The following is a 19,814-nucleotide window of genomic DNA, read 5'->3' as shown; positions in this document are numbered from 1 at the left end:
AGGGAAATAGACTGACGATGTTTTGGATTGGGACTCCATTCAGACTGGTGGCTTCCTCCAGCAGTTTGTTTTGTACTCAAGATCCTAACATTTGCAGTCTCTTGTACTTTTTTTGTTTGTACTTTACTTTTTGGATAGAATGGTAAAAAAAAATAACAGTTCAACAATTTTACAAACCTAGGCAAAAATAGTAATTTAATTGACTTACACTGTTCTATGCCCCGTGCACTGTAATCCCATCATTCCTAGCACTGACAAGGTCATGGCTATGCTGTACCACTGCCTTCCAGCTGGGCTGAGAATCAGGATAGTCATGGCGCCACAGGAATCTCAGAAGACTCCATCTGTGGCCCCTGTATAAAGTACTCAATTGGGGGGGGGGGCTTAACCTTACCTGAAACTATTCCCCTGTTCATTTTAAAAAACATTCAACCTTGTCCATTAACAATAGAAAGTCTCTCATGGCGAGAACACATGGCTTCAATTCTATAATTGAATTGTGTCATTTACAATGTGTGACTGGTGTTAGTCCCGTCCTATTTTATTCTTCCCACAATTTCACCACGCCCCACATTCCAGCATGACGTACACACTGGGGCCATTTAAAGTGGGCCAATTCATTTACTTAATCGCACGCCTTTGGTTTGTGGGGGGAAGTTGAAGCATCTTGTGGTCACAAGGAAAATGTGCAAACTCCACGCAGACAACACCCGAGGTCAGGATCGAACCCAGACCTTTGGTGGTGTGAGGGATTAACTGTACCAGTTCCGCCATTCATCTGCCCTCGAGTGGCTGGCCGCCACCTTCTCAAGAATAATCATAAACTTTCCAGAAATAATGGAATGTCTGTGCCGTGCACCCGGTGAACAAAGTAAAACCAACAATTTGAACGTGAAACTTAGACTGGGTAAAGCACTTGCATGAGCCTCAACAATAAGCTACCTTTCCAGTTTGAATAGAGAACTATTTCCGAATTCACCATATTTGTGCAATCACAGTTTCTCACGTAGATGTGGATCTCCTCTCCCTCAGCTATAAACATTTCCTCCAAAGCGTCTATGCTTTCCCCAATGCCAGGGTTTGTTGAGCACATGGAATATATTTCCATACACACACATCTGGTTAGGAAACCAGTCAAGCTACAATGTGGACCTGCCAGGCAGAAATGAACAATGAACAATACAGCTCGTTATTGCCTTGTATCTTCTTTTGCAGAAATGTGGCACTGGAGGTTCTAAAAGAAGTTCCTGGTGCTAAAGCCACCCTTTATTAAGCCTGCTTAATGCAGCAAAGTACCATAAGGTGCTTGCAGGAACATCAAACAAAATTCTTCCACATGAGGAGGTGACATGGCAGATACTTGATTAATGACATTAAGGATTGTGTGAGAGGAAGAAACAAAGGTTAGAGAGGGATGTTCAGAACTCAAGGTTGGAGTTTAAGATATAGAGTCCAAATACTCATGAGCCAAGCAGATATCTCAGCGGGGTATAGGGCCACATGAGCTTATGTAAAGGGGCAAGACAATAAGGAATATGGACCAACGCAGCCTGAGTTGTAAGGGAAGGGATGGTGATTATGGCTGGAGCACAACAATTGAAATGGAGACCAAAGACTGAAAAGTAGAACAGATCAGATCATAAATAACATTAAAAAATGTTGGAAATACTCAAATCAGGCAGTACCTGTGGAAAGGAAACAGTTAACATTTCAGGTCGAGGACCTCGTACATCAGCTGAAAGGTCCCTGCCTGAAATAATAACTCTTTAATTTTTTTTCCACAAGTGTAGCCTGACATGTTGAAGTTCTCCACCATTTTTTTGTTTTATTTCAGATTTCTTGTGCCAGCAGCTTTTTTTAAATTTAGGTCAAATAGTAGCTGAGTCTTCATCACAACACCTCTAAGCCATTATCAAGACCCTGTCGAATGGACCATTAAGCCAAGAAAGGAAGCAGCCCAGGAAGCAAATTCCAGATTTCAGAGAGTCAAAGGTTAATTCCAGGCACAGCAAGATGCCAGTGCTGTAGTTGCTTTAATGGCCTTTAATTTATTTCTGCTTGTCAAAACAGAAAAATAAGAAGATACCGTATTGCAGTGAGAAAGGGCGGCACATTGTAACAGAAGCCAATGGCGCGGAACCACACCTATGGCAATTTGTTGAAATTAAGCTTTGCGATGGAGAAAAGGAGAACTGCAGAATAGCAGAAACGACTGTCTTGTGCACGTGCCAGAAACAGGGCCAATGCCCCCCAAGGGGAGGTGATGCGATTACGCTCAGCACCATATGTTAACACCCTCTGCACAGGAACAGTGAGTCAGTTGATCAATCTGCTAGAGAGATATTATTGCTGACTGCATATCACATTGCTGGCATGAATGCCAAGAGTGGGCTTGGAGAAAGTGGGCTGTGAATACCATCTCCACCTTCAATGCAGGATTTAAAAAAGCAAAATATTTGTTTCTTCTTTCATACAGTTTGGAAAAAGTTATTTCTAATTAAAAGCCATGATTCTGTTCATTTCTAATAACCTTTGCATTGACTAATTGTTCACTGTCTCAGTGAATTGGCTTCTGGTCAACCCGGTGGAAAGCAAGAATGAGGACATCTGGCAAATTCGTGATCCTTCTTAGCTGTAATGCACTCCAATGCTGCATAATCCGCCGAGACTCAATGCGAAGCCTCACATTAAATAATTGGGATACTGGTGCTTTCAGAAATGTTTGGCAAGAGTCATTGGCATGAGGGTGGGAGAACAGTGGGGCAGAAATACTTATCACACAAACTCTGCACCAAGGACGTTAATTCTAAGTAGGCCTGACCGTGCTCACCTGAACATCAGTACATCATGTGGAGCAGCAAGGCAAGCTGGAGTCTGTAATTTTGCAGCAGCAAAGGTTAAGTGGAGAATTGACAGAGGTGTTTAAAATCAAGAATGGTTTTCAAAGATGAAATAGACAGAATCTACCACAAGAAGTTGTATAAGAAAATATCTGCAGATGCTGGTACAAATCGAAGGTATTTATTCACAAAATGCTGGAGTAACTCAGCAGGTCAGGCAGCATCTCAGGAGAGAAGGAATGGGTGATGTTTCGGGTCGAGACCCTTCTTCAGACTGATGTCAGGGGGGCGGGACAAAGGAAGGATATAGGTGGAGACAGGAAGATAGAGGGAGATCCGGGAAGGGGGAGGGGAAGAGAGGGATAGAGGAACTATCTAAAGTTTGAGAAGTCGATGTTTGCGGATGACACGAAGCTGGGTGGCAGTGTTAGCTGCGAGGAGGATGCTAGGAGGCTGCAGAGTGACTTGGATAGATTAGGCGAGTGGGCAAATGCATGGCAGATGCAATATAATGTGGATAAATGTGAGGTTATCCACTTTGGCGGCAAGAACAGGAAAGCAGAGTATTACCTGAATGGTGACCGATTGGGAGAAGGGGAGATGCAACGTGACCTGGGTGTCATGGTGCACCAGTCATTGAAAGCAAGCATGCAGGTGCAGCAGGCAGTGAAGAAAGCGAATGGTATGTTGGCATTCATAGCAAGAGGATTTGAGTTTAGGAGCAGGAAGGTTCTGCTGCAGTTGTACAGGGCCTTGGTGAGACCGCACCTGGAGTATTGTGTGCAGTTTTGGTCTCCTAACCTGAAGAAAGACGTTCTTGCCTTAGAGGGAGTACAGAGAAGGTTCACCAGATTGATCCCTGGGATGGCGGGACTTGCATATGAGGAAAGACTGGATAGACTGGGCTTGTACTCGCTGGAATTTAGAAGACTGAGGGGGGATCTTATAGAAACATATAAAATTCTTAAGGGGTTGGAGAGGCTAGATGCAGGAAGATTGTTCCCGATGTTGGGGGAGTCCAGAACCAGGGGTCACAGCTTAAGGATAAGGGGGAAGTCTTTTAGGACCGAGATGAGAAAACATTTCTTCACACAGAGAGTGGTGAGTCTGTGGAATTCTCTGCCACAGAAGGTAGTTGAGGCCAGTTCATTGGCTATATTTAAGAGGGAGTTAGATGTGGCCCTTTTTGCTAAAGGGATCAGGGGGTATGGAGAGAAGGCAGGTACAGGCTACTGAGCTGGATGATCAGCCATGATCATATTGAATGGCGGTGCAGGCTCGAAGGGCCGAATGGCCTACTCCTGCACCTATTTTCTATGTTTCTATGTTCATACCACTGGGCTGCAAGCTGCCCAGGCGAAATATGAGGTGCTGTTCCTCCAATTTCCGGTGGGCCTCACTATGGCACTGGAGGAGGCCCATGACAGAAAGGTCAGACTGGGAGTGGGAGGGGGAGTTGAAGTGCTCAGAGAGCAAGAGCGGAGTTGCGGGATGTAGAAGAGACCCTAGCGGGAGCCTCATCTACAGTGGAAGCCCCGTTTCCTGAAGAACGAGGACATCTCTGACGCCCTAGTGTGAAACACCTCATCCCGGGCGCAGATGCGGCGTAGATGGAGGAATTGGGAGTAGGGGATAGACTTTTTGCAGGGGACCGGGTGGGAAGAAGTGTAGTCCAGATAGCTGTGCGAGTTAGTGGGTTTATAGTAGATGTCAGTCACTAGTCTGTCTCCTGTGATGGAGATGGTGAGGTCCAGAAATGGGAGGGAGATGTCGGAGATAGTCCAGGTATATTTAAGGGCAGGATGGAAATTGGAAGTGAAGTGTATGAAGTCAGTGAGTTCTGCATGGGTACAAGAGGTAGCACCAATGCAGTCGTCAATGTAGCAGAGGTAGAGTTCGGGGATGGGGCCGGTGTAAAACCCGGAACAGGGATTGTTTGACGTACCTGACAAAGAGGCAGGCATAGCTAGGGCCCATGCGAGTGCCCATAGCTACGCCTCTGGTTTGGAGGAAGTGGGAGGAGTCAAAGGAGAAGTTGTTAAGGGTAAGAACCAGCTCTGCTAGGCGGAGGAGAGTGTTAGTAGATGGGGATTGGCTGGTTCTACGGTCAAGGAAGAAACGGAGGGCTTCGAGACCATCCTTGTGGGGGATGGAAGTGTAGAGTGATTGGACATCCATGGTAAAGATGAGGGAGTGGGGGCCTGGGAACCGGAAGTTATCGAGGAGATGGAGAGCGTGTGAGGCGTCTTGGACGTAGGTGGGGAGGGATTTAACCAGGGGGGATGGGATGGAGTCGAGGTAGGTGGAAATAAGTTCGGTGGGACATGAGCAGGCAGAGACAATGGGTCTGCCGGGACAGTTCTGTTTATGGATTTTAGGTAGGAGGTAGAATCGTGCCGTGTGGGGCTGGGGAACTATAAGTTTGGAGGCATTGGAGGGTAGATCGCTGGAAATGGTGAGGTCCGTGATGGTGCTGATGATAAAGGTCTGGGTGTTTGTCAGTGGGGTCATGGTCCAGGGATAGGTAGGAAGAGGTGTCTGAGAGTTGTCGTCTGGCCTCGGTCCGGTTCCACAAGAAGTTGAGTTAGCAACCAGCGGACAGAAGTTTGATAAATGTTAGAATTAGCAGAAGCAGATTTTATTTTGGGTTTGCTACACTAATCCAATTGCCTACATCGGTGCAATATTATTGTGCACTGCTGTTACACGTGATCCAAGCTTATTGCACGATGTTGCTATCAATGGCAAAAGTGCACTCCAGAACAGGAGGACACTTCTGCACCTCTGACATCATTGGCACTATTATGACCTGCAAGTGACCAGCTCATGAAAGAGTACACAGATATTGAAGTAGGAGAAATATTATTCCACAGTCATGGAGGAAAACAGCACTGAAACAGGTACTTCAGCCCAACGAGTCCATGCTGACCACCAACCACAATAGACAATAGGTGCAGGAGTAGGCCATTCGGCCCTTTGAGCCAGCACCACCATTCAATGTGATCATGGCTGATCATTCTCAATCAGTACCCCGTTCCTGCCTTCTCCTCATACCCCCTGACTCCGCTATCCTTAAGAGCTCTATCTAGCTCTCTCTTGAATGCATTCAGAGAATTGGCCTCCACTGCCTTCTGAGGCAGAGAATTCCACAGATTTACAACTCTCTGACTGAAAAAGTTTTTCCTCATCTCCGTTCTAAATGGCCTACCCCTTACTCTTAAACTGTGGCCCCTGGTTCTGGACTCCCCCAACATTGGGAACATGTTTCCTGCCTCTAACGTGTCCAACCCCTTAATAGTCTTATATGTTTCGATAAGATCCCCTCTCATCCTTCTAAATTCCAGTGCATACAAGCCTGGCCGCTCCAGTCTTTCAACATAGGACAGTCCTGCCATTCCGGGAATTAACCTAGTAAACCTACGCTGCACGCCCTCAATAGCAAGTCAAGTCAAGTAAAGTCAACTTTATTTGTCACATACATATACAAGATGTGCAGTGAAATGAAAGTGGCAACGCCTGCGGATTGTGCTAAAACTACAAAACAGAATAGAATTTTTTTTTTACACAAAAAATAAATGAATACAGTAAATTAAATTAGTCCCTGGTGATATGAGAGTTAACAGTCCTGATGGCCTGTGGGAATAAACTCCGTCTCATCCTCTCTGTTTTCACAGTGTGACAGCAGAGGCGTTTGCCTGACTGTAGCAGCTGGAACAGTCTGTTGCTGGGGTGGTAGGGGTCCCCCATAATCTTGCTTGCTCTGGATCTGCACCTCCTGATGTAGAGGTCCCGCAGGGGGGCGAGTGTAGTTCCCATAGTGCGTTCAGCCGAACGCACTACTCTCCGCAGAGCCTTCCTGTCCTGGGCAGAGCTATTCCCAAACCAGATTGTGATGTTTCCGGACAAGATGCTTTCTACAGCCCCAGAGTAGAAGCACTGAAGGATCCTCAGATAGACTCAGAATTTCCGCAACTGTCTGAGATGGTAAAGGCGCTGCCTTGCCTTACTCACCAGTGAGGCAATGTGTGTTGTCCATGTCAGATCCTCTGTGATGTGGACTCCCAGGTATTTAAAGCTGCTCACCCTATCTGCAGTAATCCCATTTGTCTCCTGTGGCGTGTATGTCCTCGGATGTTGAGCCCTTCTAAAGTCTACAATCGGCTCCTTAGTTTTTGTGACATTCAAGAGGAAGCTGTTGTACTGACACCAGAGTGCCAGGTCAGCCACCTCCTCCCGGTAGGCCTTCTCATCGTTATCGGAGATCAGGCCCACCACCACAGTGTCGTCAGCAAACTTGATGATGGAGTTGGAGCTGAACCTGGGCACACAGTCATGTGTGTACAGGGAGTACAGTAGGGGGCTAAGGACGCAACCCTGGGGGGATCCTGTGTTCAGGGTGAGGGGGTTAGATGTATGTCTCCCCATCTTGACCACTTGGGGCCTGGCGGTGAGAAAGTCCAGGACCCAGGCACACGGGTGAAGGTTAAGCCCCAGTTTCAGCAGCCTATCCTTCCTCAGATTTGAGGAAGAATATCCTTCCTCAAATTTGGAGACCAAAACTGCACACAGTACTCCAGGTGCAGTCTCACTAGGGCCCTGTACAACTGCAGAAGGACCTCTTTGCTCCTATACTCAACTCCTCTTGTTATGAAGGCCAACATTCCATTGGCTTTCTTCACTGCCTGCTGCACCGGCATGCTTCCTTTCAGTGACTGATGCACTAAGACACCCGGATCTCGTTGTACGTCCCCTTTTCCTAGCTTGACACCATTCAGATAATAATCTGCCTTCCTATTCTTACCACCAAAGTGGATAACCCCACACTTATCCACATTAAACTGCATCTGCCATGCATCCGTCCACTCACACAACCTGTCCAAGTCACCCTGCAACCTCATAGCATCTTCGTCACAGTTCACACTACCACCCAGCTTTGTATCATCTGCAAATTTGCTAATGGTACTTTTAATCCCTTCATCCAAGTCATTTACACAAATCCAATTTTATTCTTTCCAAATTTTCATCAATTCACTGATGGCTTTCCCCACGACTCTGTGCTTGGTGACCACCAATGGCTCTTGGTTCCACAAGGTCTCAAATGCAAAAATCTTATCCTTAATTTCAAATCACTGCCAGTCTATTCCCCTGCTTTCATCACGACCACCTCCTGTCTTCCTGCACATCTTCAAGTTCCTTCTTGCCCATCAGATGCTGTCCTTGCGTTTTTCTCAATGCTATACTCCGGAAGTTCCTCCTTTCACCTCTCCACTCCTCTTTTCTTTGTGCTCCATAAAACCTATCGCATTAACCTATTCTAAACAACCACTTCAGTGGCCAGTGTCAAATATGGTCTGAAAATTCTCCAGTGAAGCACCTTGGCAAACGTTTCTAAAACAAGGCACTGTGAATGTAGGGTACCCCAAATCGTCTGTGCCGACCATGATACTAATTGTAATTAATCCCAAATGCCTCTTAAGTCTTTGCAAAAAACTTTTGGTTCCAAGTGAATGAAGCCTTAGCTGACAATTTTCACAAACAATTTCCTTCCCAGAGATATAAGCACAAAATTTAAGCCCCAACTCAAATATTGTACAGGAGGGATATGCAGTGAGAGGTGCCATGAGTTCCCTCCGCTCTCTTCACTGGACATTAAAAAAATCTCTCATCCCTGTTTCCAGGAAGAGTTGAGTTCTCGTTGGTATCCTGGACAATGTTTATTCTTAACCAACATATTTAACACAGTTTGGGATTATTTTGTTGTTTGTATTAATAGCCTATTTTTTTGCATTTACATATGATTACATATCACAGGCTATAAAAGTGCCTTGCAATATTATAATAGGGAGCAAATGGCAGCCTTTATCTATCCTGATTTTCACAGGGTATTCATTCATTCTCGCAGGGTTTGCAGACACCATCAGTTGCTCATGCCCTCATCGTTTTTTAAGACTGAGTGCCGATAGTGAATGTCAGCCTATTATTCAACAACACATCAACTAACCCTTTTCCCATACATGTGCAAACTGCAGTGATCAATACTTTCTTGAAAAGATCAATAGAAATCAGAAGCAAGAACCCGGCATTAATTTCCCAATATACTGAGTTTGACGAATAATGACAGTTCAACTAGAACTTGAGCTGATGTAGAATAGATTAAGCAATGAACCTCAGAACTGAGAAACATCAGAACCAGAGGACAAACAGAAATAACAGATGGCTTAGATGTACATTTAAAAAAAAACGGAAACAGATATCAAATCCAGGCAGTACTGCAGCAATGAACGTTGGAGGAGAATCCTTTCACAAACATTGTATTAGCTGTGCATCTTGTGCCAAAATCAGACATGATCATGGGAATTACTTTTAAGTGAGCATCTTTGGCAGGCCATTGTGGGAAATTGGAGGGGAGGAAAAGCTTGTCACTTGATGTTACAGAAGACATCAGCTTGCAAAATAATTTCAGCCCAGTGTTTAAGTGGGTCATGCAGTGGGGGATGCAAAGCTAGAGAAGTGAAAAGGCACAAAGATGAGATGTTATTTAACAGCTGTGCAATTGAAATCAAGATTTTCAGTTAAATTCTACACATCACTTTTTACCTTGAAACATCTAAGTCCCTCTATTTAAAGCATGCAAAACTAATAGTAAAATTGATTTAGAAAGGATTATTTTCAATTTGTTTCAGTGTCTTTATTCTCTGCTAAATCAGGAGAATAAATGTCATGAGCTGGTTGGCATGGCAACATTTGACAATGATGCTTTGAAGTGTGTTATACAACGCTCAGCACCAACAATCCCATTAAATGATGATGGATTTTGTTACGGAACAATTAATAATCATCTTTTTTGAACAGTTGAAAGTCACGTAGACACACATATTCGGTCCTATCCATCTTCGCAATACTCCAAGGTATCAGCATGATTCCAATTCACTCGTCACACATTCCCAGTTTTCATCACTACTACTTTGGCAGCCGAGATCCTAAATATGGAATTCCTCATGACACCTCTCTCTCTCTCCCTCCTTATCTTTACGATATACCCTGCAAATACTCCTTTAACCAAATCAAATGTTGATAATCCACCCAATTTCCTAGAAGTGACAGTACAGTAACAGGCCCTTTCCACCCACCTCATCCATGCCCCTGGTAATATCCATTCATACTAATCCCATTTGCCCATATTGCTCATTCCCTTCTGTCACTATCTGTCCAAATCTCTTCCAATGCATGTAATTGCAGCTGCCTCTACCACTTGGCAACGTTCCAGATACCCACCAAGGTTTATATGAAAAATCTACCTCTCAGGTCACCTTTAAATTTCTGCAGCTCTAAACTCCCCTGTACCTGTAAAAATGGTTCAGATCGGCTCATCTATACCCCTTATAATTTTGTAAACCTGGATTAGTCACCCCTCTGCCTCCTATGTTCCAGTGAGAATAAACCCAGTCTCTCCAATTTCTCCTTATAACTACAGTCCTCCGTCTTCTCTTTCAGATCTCACAGCCACATTTTGTTTGACGACTCACGTGCAGCGTCCTGACATTTTACTGCGCAGTGGACACATCTGAAGCACATGTTGTTGTCAACTCAAAAGATGCAGGTTCTTCTTATTGACTTGGAGTCAAAAAGTCAAACACAAAAGACTTGTTTCTGATTATACTCCACAAAACAGTAGCCTCAAATGGAAAGTGTCCCCCTCACAATGGAGCAGAATAAACAACAACAAAAAAAGGTTTTATTTACAAAAAAAGTCCTGTTATTTTCCCCTGACTCAATCGATAGTTGGACTACCATTGGAGGGGTAAGGTACATTAGACAAAAGGGTTATGTCAAAGTCTGTGGTATAAAGCAAGCCACTAGAGGAACTAAGCAGGTCTGGCAGCATGTGCAGAGATAACTGGCCAGATAACGTTTTAGGTCAGTGACCTTTTCTTCAGACTTTGTAAAGGTTATTACAAAGTCTTTGTTGAACAGGTTGGATAATGCTGAAGCAATATAACTGACCACGGATGCCACCTGCTGTACTCACATAATTGGCTGGTCACTTGTAAATGAACAGAGCCCTGCTGCCACCTGAGTTGCCCTGCTATGGCTTTAAATTGCTCCCTTCAGGAGCTGGTGGGAAACACACAATGGAGTGGAAAACTAGCTTCTTCAAAGTGCCATTCGACCAGCTTATTCTAATAAGGCAATTCATCTTTCAATGAAGCCTTAGACCCATGTAGACTGTGTCCAAAACGTATTTAATATTTTACGCTTCATGTCCTCGTCAGCATCTCTCCATTTCTACCAAGGAATATATGCCGAAAGAGGAGGCTGGAACTAATAGGATAGTTCTTCCACTGAGTTGAAGCAGGCATGAAGGGTTGATTGGCCTCCAGTGCTGTTGACTGTATACATTTGTGATTTGTTAAAGCCTGGTGTTCTGCACAGGAATGTTCTAGAGACTTCGCAAAGTCAGGCAAGTAAAACAATCAAGCAGTAACCTTTCCAAATTTCAAACTACATGAATTAACAACTTTACAAAACAAAGTATTAAACATGAATGTTCACATTTCAAAGATGAACATGATAATATTATGGGAGATCAATTATAGACAATAGGTGCAGGGGTAGGCCATTCGGCCCTTCGTGCCAGCACCACCATTCAATGTGATCATGGCTGATCATTCACAATCAGTACCCCGTTCCTGCCTTCTCCCTATACCCCCTGACTCCGCTATCTTTAAGAGCTCTTTAAGACGGGTGTCCATAAATCAGGTGTTTGTAACCTGGGGAAGGCTTGCAGGGTTGATCTGATGTAAAATCTTCCTTCTGACGGCCACGGTGGCGCAGCGGTAGACTTGCTGCCTTGCAGCACTGGAAACCCGGGTTCGATCTCGACTACGGGTGGTGTCTGTACGGAGTTTGTACATTCTCCCAGTGACTTGTGTGAGTTTTCTTCAAGATCTTCGGTTTCCTCCCACATTCCAAAGATGTACAGGTATGTAGATTAATTGGCTTGGTGTATGTGTAAATTGTCCCTCGTGTGTGTAGGATAGTGTTAATGTGTGGAGATCGTTGGTCGGTGTGCCAAAGGGCCTGTTTCTACGCTGTATCTCTAAACTAAACTAAATTATAAACACAAAGAGAAGGATCAACCATCCACACACAGTGCTGTGGGACATGTGTCATTGCACATACCACACATACTGCAACTATGTCCAAGAAACAGTCTCCAAATGGGGGTAACACAAGACCATTTATGCTGCTTATTCATCATGCTAAAGTAATTTCCGTGTATGCTTTGGCAGCAAAGCATGCATTACCGCACTTAAGCCTGAAGGTGCTAGCAAGGTTAGTAACATTCAGCCAGAAATGTTGAATCAATTTGGCTCCTTCTTGGGATCCCCACCATCATAAAGGCGGTCTTCAGCCAATTTGATTCACATCTCATTGTACTGGGAAACGACTAAGAGCAATGGCGATAGAACCAGTTCATGTCCTACCTGTTGAAAATTGCCCACATATGCCAATTCACCAGAGGCAGGGTCAAGTCTAATGCAGCTAAATGATGCCAATTAGTCTACTCCCAATCGTCAGCAAAGTCTTGGAAGGTATCAGTGGTAGTGCTATCAAGTGGGATACCAACAACCAATGTCCTATTTGGTTCCACTGGTACTGTTCCAGATTTCATCGCAACCATCTCCAACAATGGGGAGTCTAACCACTTACTCTTGACATTTAATGGTGTCACCATTGTCAGATCTCCCACTATCAACCTGCTGGGTGGCACCATTGACCAGCTACATCAACATTGTGACTAGAGATCAGTCAGGAATATGATGGCATATTCTCTACTCAAGAAGTTCGACACCATCCAGGACAAAACAATTCAATATCTGGTAATACATCCACCACTTTAAACATCCATTCCTTACATCACTGGCAGGCATACGGCAGAACACGACGAGGCACTAGGCTGCAGGAACACAGCCATTTGCAAATCCCACACCACCCTGATGTGCAAATATATTGCTATCCCTTACATATTGTTCAGTTTAAATGCGGGAACTGCCTCCACTGCAGCATAGTGTGAGTACCTTCACCACAAGGACTGCAGCGGTTCAAGAAGATGGATCTCCACAAACATCTCTAAGCAATTAGTGACGTTCAGTAAGTGCAGCCTTGGCCAGCCACACCCAAGTAGCGAGAAATGGATAAACAGTGTTGGGGCATATTCTGCACAATACAAGTGGTTGACTACTGGTTTCATCTGGGAGCTTGAATTTCCTGGTCACAGAATTTAAATCAGTCTGTGATCAGGAAATACAGTTTTAGATCATTACGCTCAGTAATTCTAGCTAAGCACAACAAAATAATTTATTTCCAATTTCAGGGAATTCAATGAACAAGAATTCAAAGCAAAGGATTTAGAAAAGCTTGCTTCTTTGTTATTTCTCTATACTGTATGGTATAATGTTCCAAAGCACTTCCTAGATATGTGATCAAATCATAATCAAGATTGGTTTTTTTGTTTTTATTTATTTATTGCTTACTATATATGAGCTTTATGCGAACTAGGAATTTCATTGCACCCTGGTGTACAAGACTAAACTAATCTGAATCTGAATCATTGCTGCTTAGTCACACATCTGGATTTTAAAAAACTATTTTACTCTAGTGTGTGCTGAGTAGTGGGAGATAAAGGTTATCCAGGATTTGGGCTATTTACAGAAAAACTTTTTAAAGCATTTTTAAGTTACTAGTAACAGCAATAATGTTTTGTAGTATTCATTGATGACTGAAATAGGCCGTTGACCTTTCACCGCCCAGTGGCGGCTTCAATATCGGGAGCCCCGACCGCCCCGACGTGGCAAATCCAACAGCCTGACCGCGGGACAAGACGGCAGGGAAGAGAAAAAGACATTTTGGCCTTCCATCACAGTGAGGAGGGACTGGAGGAGACTCACTGTGATGGATGTTTCTTTTTGTTTGGTGTTAGTTGTGATTGTATGTGTTATTGCATTTTTATTGATTAATCTTATTGGTCTTATTGTTCAACTGCGGGTAATGTTTCATTTTACTACACATTTATGTGTATGTAACAAATAAACGACTATTGACTATTGACTATTGATTGACTATTGATATAGTATATCTTCCATTAATTTAATTATGGATAGTGTTAAGAGTAATAATTCAATCAAATAAAATTCACCCAGTGTTTGCATAGTGATATATAGGCTACTATATAAAACAGACATTTCTGACTTACGAGGAATTCAGCTTACAGATAGTTCTCAAGAACCGAACCCTCCTGTATTGCAGGGACTGCCTGTATTCTCAGATGGACATACAAAACGAAACTGAAATGGAGATTGCAGGGGTGAGGGTACAAAACCCTTCATGTGAACAAAAAATAAATTGACACCAGTGGTGCAACTAGCAGAGCTGCTGTTTTACAGTTCCAGCATCCCGAGTTCAGTCCTGACCTCCAGTGCTGTCTGCGTGGTTTGTACATTCGCCCTGTGACCATGCTGGTTTCTTTCAGGTCCTCCAGTTTCCCCCCACATCCCAAGGACACAGATGTTGGTAAGTTAATTGGCCATTGTAAATTGTCCCTCTTGTGGAGGGACGATAGAATATGGTGTAGAGTTGATGGGGAGAAAAACAAAATTGAGATTAATATAGAGTTAACATGGGTGAGTGTTTGAATTCTGTGGCCCCAAGGGCCAGTTACCATGTTGTATTAGCCTCCGACAAAGGAAAATTTAACAAGAAGAGCAATGACCAACATTATTGGGGAGGAGAAGATGACTGCATAAGGTGGCAGCTGGTCTCATTACTGCACGTTTGGAAGGTGGTATCCAATATCCATTCCCGTGGAAAGGGTTAGGAAGATGTGGAGACCAGAATCACTAAATCTATGTCATTTACTTTAATGCTCAGGATCGGCCTCTTCAAAAAGCTGCAGTCAATGCGGGGCTACCACATCCATATTTAGCACGAGTGAGAAAGAACTTGAGGAAAGCAGTGGATCAAAGGTGGAGGTGAAAAGGTGTTTTATGTGAAATATTGCAGTGAATTGAGGGCTGAATATTTGTCCCTTACTTGAATCGAATCTCACCGTTCCTTTCTTATAAATCACCCATTTCAATCGTCCCCTCTCCAGAATCAAAAGCTAGATAGTTGAGATTCTGAAAGATTAGTTGTACATGAACGACTTTTCAGCATTCATTGGAGAAAGATGAGATAGAAAGGGAGGAGTCTGTGATCACACAATGTGAAGAGGAAGGATGCAGGAGATGGCAACAAGTTCTCCTCATGTGAAAATTGAAAAAAATCAGTGACCGGGTTAAACCGAACAGTTAAATGCTCATTGAAGGTGAAATTCAGTCTTGTAAAAGACTAATAAATGTTAAGTGTAGGAAGGAACTGCAGATGCTGGTTTAAACCGAAGATGGACACAAACAGCTGGAGTAACTCAGCGGGACAGACAGCATCTCTAGAGAGAAGGAACGGGTGACGTTTCGGGTTGAGACCCTTCTTCAGACTCTTTCAGGTCGAGACCCTTCTTCAGTCTAAAGAAGGGCCTCGACCCGAAACGTCATCCATTCCATCTCTCCAGATATGCTGCCTGTCCCGCTGAGTTACTCCAATAAATGTGAAGGATCCATCGTCAGTTCCGGACAAATAATCAATCCTCCCACTTACAGTTAAAAGAAAAGGAAGCAAAATGATTCACAAAGTACTTGTGATGATAGTTACAACAAGATACATGGCATTCACTTAATGCCTCATTCAAAATCTTAGCCTCAACTGCAATAAAATCAAAATTGAAGATGAAATGATGAAGTTTAATGGGTTAACAATATGTAATTACCTACATTTACCGCTCAGGATGGATTGTTCCAGCCTGCTTTACATGAAGCATTCTGAGAAATATTAATGCTCATACGTTAATTAATTGCAGAATGACTTCAAGCAGCACTTCTGGTCCAATTCATTTGGGTTAATACAGTACATTTAATTGTCACAAAAGTGTTATGGGAGCAACCTCAGTGCCATCTCCAGTAATCACAAATGACAGCACTGCTGGCCGGGGATAATTAATATTTCATAATGACTTTAATCGACCAGACCAAAATGAAATGATAGTTTACAGTTACCCAATACCCTCTTTATAGTTCAGTTGCAGATAATAAATTAACAGTGCTAATGTCCAACAATGTTCATTTCTCAAAATAAATCGCTCCCTGGAAGAGGTGATTCACGGCTTCTAAAGAGAGTAGAACTCTGGATATTTTGTCAATTATCTAGTGAGTTGGATCTTCCTAATAAACACGTTTTGATCAATTAATTTGGTAAAGAGGCAACAAGGAACCACATGAAATTAGAAAAAAAAATCCAACATCAGTCCAGATCTGCAGGTAGTTAGATGATCTGCTTCGGGATTCTTTGACTGATTTCATCTTGTGGGTTGGGTGCTCGGACAGAAATTAGCTAAATATCAGTATTGAATGATGAAATTGTAACTGTATGAGTGGACATAGGGTTAAAAAGATGTATCTTGAGAGGGGGATGTAGACAGGATGGGGCAAGTGGATTGGGGAAGGAGTGGTCTGGGGAAGGGATGGAGAGGGGCAGGGGAAGGGGTGGGATCGAGGGGGTGGAGGGAGGTTTGGGGGAGGGAGAGGTTGAGGAAGAATTATTGGAGGGGTGCCTGAATTCATTCAGTAACTTAGTTTTATAAACACTCTAATGCATGATCATTAGAAATAAATTAAGTTAACTTCATTGTACAGATAAAAATGACTTGCTTTTCACTTCCCTTTCAGAACAGAGCATGTCCTATACAGCCAAAAAAACTTCTGCAATATCATATCATATCATATATATACAGTCGGAAACAGGCCTTTTCGGCCCACCAAGTCCGTGCCGCCCAGCGATCCCCGTACATTAACACTATCCTACACCCACTAGGGACAATTTTTACATTTACCCAGCCAATTAACCTACATACCTGTACGTCTTTGGAGTGTGGGAGGAAACCGAAGATCTCGGAGAAAACCCACGCAGGTCACGGGGAGAACGTACAAACTCCTTACAGTGCAGCACCCGTAGTCAGGATCGAACCTGAGTCTCCGGCGCTGCATTCGCTGTAAAGCAGCAACTCTACCGCTGCGCTACCGTATAGCCATTGCAGTGTAATAAATGTGGTAGTAAATTAAATACAGCAAACAGCAACATGAAAATGCCAGATGAAGTTAGCAATATTGAATGAATTATTTATATATAGGCTTGGAGATACCACTATTTTCCTTTAAATATGTTTTAGGCACTTAATTGAACCATTGAGTAGTCAGTGTACAAGTGTAATATCTCATCCACAGGATCGCACTTCTCAATGTGCAGTATTCCCTCAACTTTGATTTTTGTGCTCAGGATTCTTGCACAGGATGTCTGAAATTTGGGCAAAATATGGCTGAATACTTCTCCTTGCTGTTTATTGTGCATGTCTCTGCTACTTTCAGGATCTTTTCCAAACTACTTAAGACTCTTTGGCATGCATCAATATACAGACCTAATTTGAACCTCTGTCCTTCAGCTGATTACCAGTCATAAGGAAACAATTAAGACTTTGTGAGAGTTCAACTTCCACTCACATTTCTTTTTCAAGTGTCTTAATTCTGTCAGAACCTGCCTTCCAGGTTGAGAGAAAATGCTGACAATAAGAAAGTGAAAAATGTATTACAACCATCTCCTTCCTGCCATACAAAAAAAAATTGTGAGTGGAGCAAGGTTGGGGGATGTGCAGGGAAACGCATGGGATGGAAACCTTGGACCTTGAATTGATGCTTCCCTGGAGTCAAGACTCCTTCAATCCAAAAGAAAAAATCTAATTCGAATTAGATCAAACAGCTAATTAGTGAATTGTTTTTCTGCAAGTACACCCCAGGTGGTATGATGTTACTAAGGCAACTTTGTTTGTGAGTCCATGAGTAAAAAAATACACATAATTAGTCAAAGAGCAGTGGATTTGTGGAGCTCGGATAGCCACACTGAAAACACAAATGCAGACAGTATTTGCCTTTGAAATCAGTATTTTGACTGAAAGAAAACATGAATTGTATTATGTGAGATGCCTGATGGATAAAACAGACTGCAATGTTGAACACTACATGGATGGGCGGGCACACTGAACAATCAGAACTCTACTGTACAGTGCTGGGACATCTTCCTTCCTGAAGAAAGTATTGTTGCTGCCACGATTAAACAGAGCACAATTACCTGCATCCATGTCTGTAAAGAACGGAACAGCCATTCATGAGTAACAGCACAACAGAAGGCACAAATTTCTATAAGCATTTCCTGCTCTTAAATTGCCTAGTGTATGCCAGTAAGCCAAATGTAACACAAATGTTAAGGCAGTGATTTTTATTTTCTCTCGCTGGAACATATGTGCATAACCTAGTTTGTTCAAGCATTGCATCTCTAAATGCCTTGAACCAAATATATCAATTAAAAAATTATAGTTGCTTCCCATTCAGTCATTCAGTTGGCAAACTGCAGTTTCCTTTTAAATCAAACATTCATTTAAAAATCAGACACAAGTGAACAGAGCATGATGCTAAGTTAATCTAGCATGGTTTCAAAATAAGAGGTTGGATTTAAGTTAGATTTAAAAATCTAAACGCACAGGAAATATTGGCAGGAGTAAGGATTTCACTAATACAAATAAAAATACATAAACAGCAAACCATTTAAAATTTCAGCTGCTGTACATATTTGTCCAATGTTAATAATAAAATGGCCTTTACTTGTTTTTTAGAACTATCTAAAAGAATGACTGCCATACCATAAGCCCAGAGTTCCTAACAATGATTTCACCTCCATGCCAAGTCAGCTGAGAGGAATTGTCCAGGGTGCCTTGACATGATCACCTATCCTCTTGCGATTTTAATGTGGGGGGGGGGAGAAGAAGAGAGGTGTGGAGAGACCAGTATTCTTAAGTTGACCCATCAAACTCCAGAATATAGTGCAGAGCCTTCATTCCCATGACTGGAGCAGAGACGTGAACATAGGAGTGGTGGCCATCAGGACACCACAAATAATTACAACACCTTCACTAGAGAGAAAGAGTAGGCAAGGAAACTGGTGTAAAAATAAAAGAATCCCTTTCTTTATTAACATGCACCCCTAAAAAAGCAAACCATGGACATTTTTTTGTGCAGACCATGCTTTAAACAATCATACTCTGGGACTGAAATGCAGCTCAGTGGCCCAAATTAATTTTAACTCCGCATTGGACAATTAATTAACGCCCATTGTCAGAGTAATTAAACATAAATAAAATTAGTGAATAAACTTTAAAAATTGAGGAAAGTTTCAAAGTTTACTGCGAACAGAATGGTTGCTGGGGAAGCACACTAACACTGGAGATAGTCCATTGATTATCAGGTTGAGTGTTCAAACACCAACAGTCTGCAATTCAACAGAACAAGTGGCACATAATTTCACAAAGCTGAACTTTAGCAAGAAGAAATTCAGGAATAATGTTGCAGAAATGTAGTTCATTTTGGCAGCACACACTAACCAACAGAGCAATTATCATACATTTCAAAATCATAAGTTTCAAAGCAAATAGACAACAGTAGAATAACAGATATGTTCAAAGAGCAATGTGATTAAGGGCTGGAAGGAAAAAAAATATAGAACTTTATATTAAAAACAGATAAATGTTATTTTCATACAAGACATTAATTAAACAAGTCTGATTCATTACTCTGAGGATAAAATCAGAATATAAATCCCACCATAATTAAGTTTTCAACTGAAAAGGGGAGCCAATATAATGCAAATGCAAAAGAAAAATGTCGCTAAACCTTTCATTCATATTTTACTTCTTTTAAAATCTTATTGATGCTTGATAGAAGTTGCGTTCATTTTAATGAATGGTATGTGTGGGATTTGATGAAGCAGTGCTGAGAA

At 42.6% G+C, this 19,814-nt stretch overlaps 1 protein-coding gene across 11 annotated transcripts in view; it reads right to left on the bottom strand.

Moving 5' to 3' along the window:
* The window catches only part of agap1 (ArfGAP with GTPase domain, ankyrin repeat and PH domain 1), a 615,219-nt gene that overhangs the window by 356,058 nt on the left and 239,347 nt on the right, over positions 1-19,814 (bottom strand). For 7 of the 11 annotated variants that reach the window (XM_078403564.1, XM_078403567.1, XM_078403560.1 and 4 more), the window contains one exon: positions 18,114-18,125. The exons of the other annotated variants lie outside the window; for them this stretch is intronic. In XM_078403564.1, coding sequence (XP_078259690.1) covers positions 18,114-18,125 — 12 coding nt within the window. The remainder of the gene's footprint in view (positions 1-18,113; positions 18,126-19,814) is intronic. 11 annotated transcript variants of the gene reach the window in all.

This window comes from Rhinoraja longicauda, chromosome 8 (assembly GCF_053455715.1).
Source record: "Rhinoraja longicauda isolate Sanriku21f chromosome 8, sRhiLon1.1, whole genome shotgun sequence".
Classification (NCBI taxonomy): domain Eukaryota; kingdom Metazoa; phylum Chordata; class Chondrichthyes; order Rajiformes; family Arhynchobatidae; genus Rhinoraja; species Rhinoraja longicauda.
Note: the sequence above shows the minus strand (reverse complement) of the source record. Positions and strands in the feature narration are given on the sequence as shown.